The 8,902-nt window shown below is 35.2% G+C and overlaps 1 protein-coding gene across 1 annotated transcript; it reads right to left on the minus strand.

The window, feature by feature from the left end:
• Nucleotides 1-268: 268 nt before the first annotated feature.
• On the minus strand, nt 269-2,339 carry LOC108981482 (transcription factor MYB4-like). The gene is made up of 3 exons (XM_018952674.2): nt 2,118-2,339; nt 1,806-1,935; nt 269-1,268 (listed from the first exon to the last, which is right to left on the minus strand). Exons 1-3 carry the CDS (start codon nt 2,248-2,250, stop codon nt 686-688), a joined length of 846 nt encoding a protein of 281 aa, XP_018808219.1. The 5' UTR covers nt 2,251-2,339; the 3' UTR covers nt 269-685.
• Between the last annotated feature and the right edge of the window lie 6,563 nt (nt 2,340-8,902).

Raw genomic sequence — 8,902 nt, forward strand, 5'->3', positions numbered from 1 at the left:
CAAGTTGTGGGTCATGCCAATACGCCTTGAAATTATTCATTTATAATTGATTTAATTCAACCAATTTGGCATACTATGGGGGAGATCAATATGAAATTTGAGTAATTAATTCAGTAAGCAAGTTGCTCGAATTCATCCATTTTTTATCACCAAATCAAAGATATTTTACCCAAAACCACAGAGAAAAATTATCATCGATGGAAATTAATTAAGAAGGGATGCCTATTAGTAATAACAGCCAGCGGCTTGATTTCCTTATGGAAAGTAATGTAAGAATATAATTATTGCTGTCATCTTCATTATAAAATCTTAAAAGAATTCATGACATGGCTAAGGTGAAGAAACATAATTTCTTAGTTCGATGAAAGATCTTAGAATTCAAAAAAATACACTCCGTTCTTATGAAGTACTCCTTCTATCACTTTACAACGATATTGATTCTGTGTCGATCTTTTTTATACGTAGTTTACTCTCTTCCTGTCACCAGTTTAGATACTTTTCAACTTTAACCTCATTGCCAAGATCGATCAGTTCGTTAATGGATGATTAATTCTGGCTTTTGGACTTGGAGACACATTTGCCTTTAAATTGCTGTCCTTTTGTTGTTGCAATTAACGGTCAAAGACGTGACAAAGATTAAGGCATTCAAATACTCCAAGCCGACAAAACAGAAAGCAAAGCCTCTTCAAAATTCCGATGATTCCGGTGAACCCCCTGCTCCGATGAAAAGGTTGTACCAAAACTCCATGCCATCATCAATAATCGAACCAAAATGATCATACCCTGGCTCCTCTATTTCAACTGAATTGAAAAGATATTGAGACGTTTGTGATTCATGATCACTAATTGCAAATAAATCAGATGGCACGCTGGTGTTCTCGGGCAAAGGTGATTCCGACCACAGACTGTCATCGATCACCGGGAAGTTTTCGGACATATCTTCAACCTCAATATGGTCTATGTACTGATTGTTTGGTTCCATGGTTGTAAGAGAGGCATCTGTGAACGATGAAAAATCACTTGAAGATGTCTGTGGTGACAATGATGTGTATGATGGATCAGTCTCAGACGTCTCTTGATCATGTGGGGGAAAATTCAAGCTGGAGGATGGTGATTTACTCAAGGCATTGGAATGGTTTGTTGGTGTAGGTAGGATTTTTTCCGGGTTGGCCTGATTACGTTTCAATCTTTTCTTCAAGTGGGTGTGCCACACATTTTTTATTTCATTGTCGGTTCGTCCTGGTAATTTTGCTGCAATTGCTGACCACCTGAAAACGAAGGAACATAATTTTCGTTAATGAATCAGTGATGTAATCAGTTTGATTCTAATTCTCTTAATCATGCACAGACAATATATATATAGACATGCATGTATATATATATTAATGCATGGCTGTGAGCATGCGCAGATGCGCCGAAAAAATATTGCTGTAGCTAGAGCTAGCTCAGGTCAACCCAGAGAATCTTTCAGCCACTACTCTTGATTTTTTTTTTTTTTTTTTGTAACAATGGCTTCATCTAGTCCCCACTGCATACCCTCCAAACGATTAATAAAAAAGACCACTTGATCAAAACTGTTTTAGAATCTCCAGCAAGATTAAGCGACCAAACACGTTTAATAATTAGATTTATTTATTTTTTCAGCTTGGCGAAGTTCGAAAAGATGTTGAAAGTGAAATATGCATGGTCAAATATTGTCATGATTTCTTTAATGGTTCATGTAAGCAGCAATTAAATTATATATGAAACCACCAGAAATAGAGCAATTTCTGAAAGTTGGTAATTCTTCATCGATCGATACATACTTATTTCCAAGCATTTCATGCAATTTCATGATAGTTTCCTCTTCTTCTGTGCTGAAGTTTCCTCTCTTTATATCTGGACGCAAGTAGTTTATCCACCGGAGTCTGCAACTCTTCCCACATCTCAATAGACCTAAACAAAACAAAGAAAACGGGAAAAATTAAACAAATAAAGATCATTACGACAGCATTAAGATAACTACTCTTCTCCCATTTCATACACCTAAAACGAGCAGCAGTACTGAATCCTTGAAAAAGATATGGCTATCTATAGACATATTTACGGAGAAAAAACAGGCAGGATTTTGTAGTTACCGGCTTGCTTTGGAAGCGCACGCCAATTTTCATGGCCATATTTTTGGATGTAGGACATTAAAATCTGATCTTCTTCAGTAGTCCAAGGCCCCTTCTTTAATCCCACCTTGTCACAGCAAGGAGCTCTCACCATCTTTGTTCTCCAAGTCTTTTAACTGATCTGTAGTACTCAAATGCTGATCCCTAGCTCACTTTCTTTTTTTAAATGGGATCCTTGAGCTCAAAATGTCCCAAGGCCTTTGTTGGGTATTTATAGATCAGATATTCCACAGAGCAGAAAAGTTGCTTGAATAGTCCAGTAGAAGAAGCGCATGCACATGTCTTTCTCACTTGGCAGTTTCCAGGAAGGAAGAACTCTCTCTCCTTAATCATTAAAGAAAATGAAAAATTACTAAAAAAATAAGCAGTTGAGAATGGGTAAGACTGGGGAGTCGTCCGATAATTCTTTAATTAATGCAATATAATGACCAGTAAAATCCTACGAGGTAGCCAATAACTCCAAATATTATGTTTATCTTTTTATTATAGAATAATTGTGTACCAAAGAACATAAAATAAAAGGAAAAGACTACTTTCACTACAAAATCTACAGATAAAAATCACCGATTAAATTTATTATTTTTACTTAATACTTAAGGAATTTTTTTTAATGAATTTGTGATTTTTATTTTTTTATTTTTAAAAATATTTAAAGAGTTTAAAAAATATTTAAAAAAAAAACAACGGTTTGTTCAATTGCTTCCGTAGATAGCTCCCCTCGTGAGAGTAGCACCACCAAAAATATAGTACGGAGAGTTGCTATGCATCAGCAACTTTTTGGATCCCACACAATACACACTTTTTTTTATTTTTTTTAAATGTCGGACTCTCATCTACATGTCTCTCTCATCAGTTCTCTCTCATCTACATCTCTCTCTCTCATTAAGCTCTCTCACTCCTCAAGTCTCTCTCTGACCTCTCTCTTCAAGCTCTTTCTCCTAAAGTTCTCTCTCATCAAACTCTCTCTCTCTTCGACCTCTCTTTATTATCAATCTCTCTCTCATCAAGCTCTCTCTCTCCTAAAGCTCGCTCTCATCAAAATTTCTCTCTCATCAAAATTCAAACCCCTATCTCTCTCCGAACTCTCTCTCTCCTCAAGTGTTCTCTCTCCGAACACCCAAAGGGACCGGTCCGGTCCGCCCTCTTTTTTTTTTTTAAATAATTAATAAAAAAAATTATTTAAAATACTAAATTAAATTAAGTGACTTATTAATGTGGATTATATAACAAACTCAATAAAAAAATATTTTATATGGTCAATGATAATAAATTAGATGAAAATTATATTATTAATTTATATAATTACTATATAATTAACTAATTGATATTATATATTTATTAATTCATAGAATATTAACAAGTGTTAATAGTATATTTAAAATTTTATATTGTTAATAGTGATAGGTTAAATGAAGATATATATAAAATATTGTTAATTTATAGAATATTAACAAGTATTAATAATATATTTAAAAATTTATATTGTTAATTGTACAATTATTATATATAAAATATATATAAAAAATATATAAAAAATATATATTTTTTTTAATTTTTCATTCGGTCCGTCCGGTCCGAAAAAACTGTGGACCGTGGACCAGACCGAATGATTTCGGTCCTCTAAAATATGGACCGGTCTAAGTCTCGGTCCGGTCCGGTCCGGACCGAAACGGTCGGTCCGGTCGGTCCGTTCGGTCCGACCGGACCGTTAATCACCCCTACTTCAAACTATCGATTGATTCAATGAGGAGGGAGAAATTCATACTGTAAAATCGATTGACACGTAAGGTGTGGAGGTGTGGGATTTGATACAGTGGCTGATTTGAATATTTTTTCAATATTTATATACTTTGCAACGACAAAATATAGGAATCTTCGTAAACATTTTTTTTATTTATTATATTAGAGACAATTGACAACGATTCATTACAATTTTTTTTTTTTTTTCTGTTTATGGGAAGATAGTATGAACTCGACCCACTTTTTAAAGTTACTGTTTGAGTAAACCTAGAAAAGAAAGGACATCATCTATTAGGTCATAGAATGTTCACATCATGATTCACTGGAATTCTTATTTAACTTGGTTGCACATGCACTACAAGTCATATAAATAACTTTAAAAAAATTCAAGCTTTAGACTTTTGCGTTAATATCATTGAATCATTTGAATAGATTACTATATACAATTTTGTTTTTTAAAAGAAAAAATCTAGAAAATAATAGTGGATCACATCCACCCCACGGGCTAGTCCAGCCACCCAAGAGGAGTGTGCTTGCCTAAAGGTTGAGTCGGTTTGGCATGCTATTAAGAGCACCCAATTAGAGCACCAAGATGTACAAATACAAGATTTAATCAGAGCACAAACTTGATCCGAAAAACCAAAAGCACCTAGAACATGTAAGAGAAAATTCCAATCAACTCTATAATAGACTTTTGATATATCAAGCTTAATCATTGCCCCAAGAGATTTTTTTTTAAGATAATGAGTCATCTCCTGAGTAAGGCTAATATTTTCAAAAATATTTCTACTAGGAATAAAAGCTCATTACTCTTGGGAGATTATCTTGGAAAGCATAATCGTCATATGAGCCACAATAACCTTAGCACAGATCTTATAAAAAATCGAGCAAAGACTAATTGGTCTAAACTTATCAAAGCTAGACGAATTATCCACCTTAGAAATCAAAACAATATAAGAGACGGTGAAGAACCTAGGAAAAGACTTATATTGAAAAAACTCAGAAGTAGCTTTTTTTTTTTACATTTGAACCATCAAGGACTCTTATTTAATGTTCTAATGACAATAGCTGCTTCCAGTAATCAAACTGTACTTCACATATCATTGTTTAGAAGAAAATATGCTTTAGAAAGAAGAAAAGTAATGACAAACCAACCAATCAACCTGATCCTGTAGCCTTAAAAGGCTTTGAAAAGACTCAAATTTATTCTAAAGACCAAAATTTTGAAACTCAGAAGTAGCTTACAAAAGATCTTTTTTAATAAAGTCCCAACAAACATGAAAGAAACCAAAACTAAAACCATCTGGTCCAGTATTACTATCAATGGGAATACTAAAGAGAGCATCTTTAATCTCCTCAAGAGAGGGATTTTTACAAATCAATAAGTTCTCAGCATCATAAATCACAAGAGAAATTAAAGAACTAAAATCAGGCAAAGCATGGCTATTACTATGGCCCAAAAATTGATGAAAGTACTTTACTGCAACATTATGAATATCCAGAGGAGAATGTAAAGAGGAACCATTAGCCAAACGCATAGTACTAACCCAATAGTGCTTTTTAGCATTCAAAATAGAATGGAAGAACTTAGAATTTTGATCACCATCTCTCAACCAATTCTTCTTGACCATTTGAGACAAACACGTCTCCTCTCTTCCCAACCAAGTTTGAAGTTCCAATTCGAACACCATGACATCATAATCATCCACAGCATTAAAATTATTCTGAAGACTGGTCTCTAAGCTCTCAATCTGACATTCTAAATCATGGATAACAATATTAGTCCTACCAAAAACACGTTGGTTCCACTCCTTCATCGCAACCTTAACCCTTTTAAGTTCAAAAGATAATTTGTAAAGACCAAATCCAATCCCTTCTTGCTTTCACACCCCCTCCACAAAACTAAGAAAATCAACATGATCAGTCCACATAAACGGAAAACGAAAAGGGCTAGGGCCATACCTAAAAGGGTCCTCCCCCATTTGAATCACCAAGGGGGAGTGATCGGACGTAATATGAGCCAATACCTGGCAATAAACATTAGGAAAATAGTTAAGAAAGTTAGAATCAATAAAACAATTATCTAACATTTCCCAATTCCTTGCCAAACTGCCTTGTCCATTGCACCAAATCAATCGTGATCCTTTAAAGCACATGTCCAGCAAACCAGAACTTTGGATATAGAGATTAAAATTAGCCATAGCAGCAAACTGACGAGGATGACCAACTCTGCACTCCGAATCGTCTCTGATAATATTGAAAATAACCCAAGGGAGACACCACTGCCATTACCCTCCAAATCAGCCCATAGAGATTGCATCTCAATACGACTACACATGGCATACACTACAGTGAGGATAAAAACCTAATCATTGTCCTCAATTTTCACAGACAAAAATTGGCTTGGCTAGATGCATTCAACCTTTATATAGTCATTGCCGAATTCCACAATAGTCAAATCCCCCCCCCCCCCCCCAAATTCACTTCATTGGTAGTAAACAAATCACATCTAAACTTACTCAACAAACTAGGGATACAATCTTCCAGTAAAAACGGCTCAACAAGAGGTAAGATATTAGGGCTATACTTCTTAATGATCTTCCTCAAACAATATTGAGACGTACCCACATCCCGTAAGTTCCAAAAAATGATAAGGCTTATCATAAATTAAGTTTAGAATGACGGGTTACCCTAGTGGAACACCTTTTCTTGAAAGTACCTTTTGTAATTCTTGGAAACTTCGAAATTAGTGCTATAGTCCTTCTACAAGTCCGACCTCAACTTATCTCTTTCAACTTCACCATCAGATTGAGAGTCTGACATATTGGGAATTTTTTGCGAATAAACAACATTTTAACCAAATTAATTCCAGAAGCATCACTGTCAAAAGGAAAGCCCACATTACCAACATTTTCCACTGATCCATCTGAACTCACCACTTCCTCCACCCCTTCCCTCGCCGACACCAATTTCACAGAACCTTCCTGCATGATGCACGACTCAGCTGTCACTTGAATAACCATCTTCGACTTATTACAATTCTACATAGGTTGTGTGATGACCCTATTAGACAAACCACCACCTATTGGTTCATCGATACCGACAGGCTGCTCACCATGTGAAATAGGTGCCTTGAGAGCCAACTCTACACTAGCCTGCATGTCACCACATTGATCCAATGTAGAGCCAACAATTGGAGATGGGACATAACTCCCATCATGCTCAACAACTACCTGGTTATCATCAGGAGGCACCACCAGTGGTGGCCACCTCAACAACTCCCATGTTGCCTTGAGGCCCTGCCGACAACTCAACAACCTCCAACAGTTTCACAACCCCCATTGATAGTTCTCTTTTGAGTAGTACGGGCGGTTTTACAAGTTCTCAAGTTATGACCATGTTATCTACACTTTCGGCAAAAAACAGGTAAAGTCTCATAAACCTCCTCTTGTCTCCTACTACTAGGCAAGCCAGGGCATCCACGCCAAAAGTGGGTGATCGGATCCCGAGAAGCATCGACCTCTAGACAGACCCTTGCTTCATCAGTTCTTGTACGCATGTAGTTGGATTGTCTCGCCGAATGAGTTTCCCAATCGGCGCAGTAATCATCTTCAACACCGAAGCATGGTAGAAATGAGGAGGAAGCCCTAGTAAGAATACCCACACAGGTACACTTGGTGACACACAGCAAACAAGAGGGTAACCTCTATCGTGAATGGAATGTTGTTTCTGATTATCTTGCTAAACAGAGAGCTGGGGATTTAAACATGAATTGGTTTGTAGATCGAGTCCCATTGACCAATACTCTAAGAGGCCTACTTTGTATGGATCGACTTGGTTTTCCCAATTTACGAATCTCGCCATGAGGTATTGCTTTTAATCGGTTTGATTAACTTGTTTATTAATTGTTATGCTTGTGCTGTTCCATTTTTGCAGGTTTCTTTTTTATCTGTTTTCAATTTTTGTGAATATCTGTAACCCCCAAGATATGTTTAATTTGGTTTGGCGTCTAGGTTTTTTATGCCAGGGTTTTGATCTTTTATGAATATTTGTAACCCCTAGGTGTCTACAGGTGTCTAGTTGTAATCACGGTTTTCCTCCGCTATAAGTGAGTGCTATAAATAAAATTAGGGTACTGTTCACTTCTTTAAAAAAATTAAAAATAAATAAATAAATAAATAAAAAAGAGGAGTGTGCTTGCCATCTCAGGGTAGCCAGCCACTCTATCTGGCCGGTGTGTGATCAGCGACCTTTGGAGTGGTTTGTTGCCACCCTTAAACATGTATAGTTCATGTCAATTGATCCAAATAACCTTGGTGTGTTAGGAGATTATTAAGAGTAAGTTGGGTAGGACTACGGAGGTTCTCATTTATTAATGTCAATGGTTTTAATTAGGTGCTTAAGAGGAATTTAGATTTTTTTTAAAAGAAAAGAGATGAAATCTCAATTTTATTTATAACCTTAACTTATGACAGAATAATACATTTTACAAATGGAAAAAAAAATTTAAAGGTTACATAAATCTCGAAATCAAAAGCCCGCAAAAAGTACCAAATATTCTAAGAAATTAACTATAATCCATACAATAAACTGCGAGAACCTGTTCTAACTTGAAGATCTCCTGTAAAAGAAATACATATATAAATTGATCAGTCCTTAAATATTTGTTAATATAAATAATATTTTCTAATAATATCTAATATTTAGTAAATATTGTGTGTTTATATATATATATATATATGACCATTTCATATGCCTATTTATTCCATACTAAATACTAGATACTAAAATTTAGGAAAAAAAAAATAAAAAAAAAAAGAGACAGTTACTACTTGTTAAGAGTGTACATGCATGGAGCCTTATATTCATAGAGAAAACCACATCTTAAAAAAACAAATTAAAGCTGAAAAATAATCTGTATAGTAATATTTGATTTGGGAAGTTTCGTGTAGCCTTTTTAAATAATAATAATTATAATAATAAGACATGCACGAGAGTCGCCCATT

The sequence above is a fragment of the Juglans regia genome, chromosome 12 (assembly GCF_001411555.2).
Source record: "Juglans regia cultivar Chandler chromosome 12, Walnut 2.0, whole genome shotgun sequence".
Taxonomy (NCBI): domain Eukaryota; kingdom Viridiplantae; phylum Streptophyta; class Magnoliopsida; order Fagales; family Juglandaceae; genus Juglans; species Juglans regia.

Excerpts from the sequence above, each read along its gene's own strand:
- LOC108981482 (XM_018952674.2), bottom strand. The coding sequence starts at position 2,250 with ATGGTGAGAGCTCCTTGCTGTGACAAGGTGGGATTAAAGAAGGGGCCT. Across the intron at positions 1,936-2,117 it reads TGCGCTTCCAAAGCAAGCCG|GTCTATTGAGATGTGGGAAG; the intron begins GTAACTACAAAA and ends TGTTTTGTTTAG. Across the intron at positions 1,269-1,805 it reads CATGAAATGCTTGGAAATAA|GTGGTCAGCAATTGCAGCAA; the intron begins GTATGTATCGAT and ends CTTCGTTTTCAG.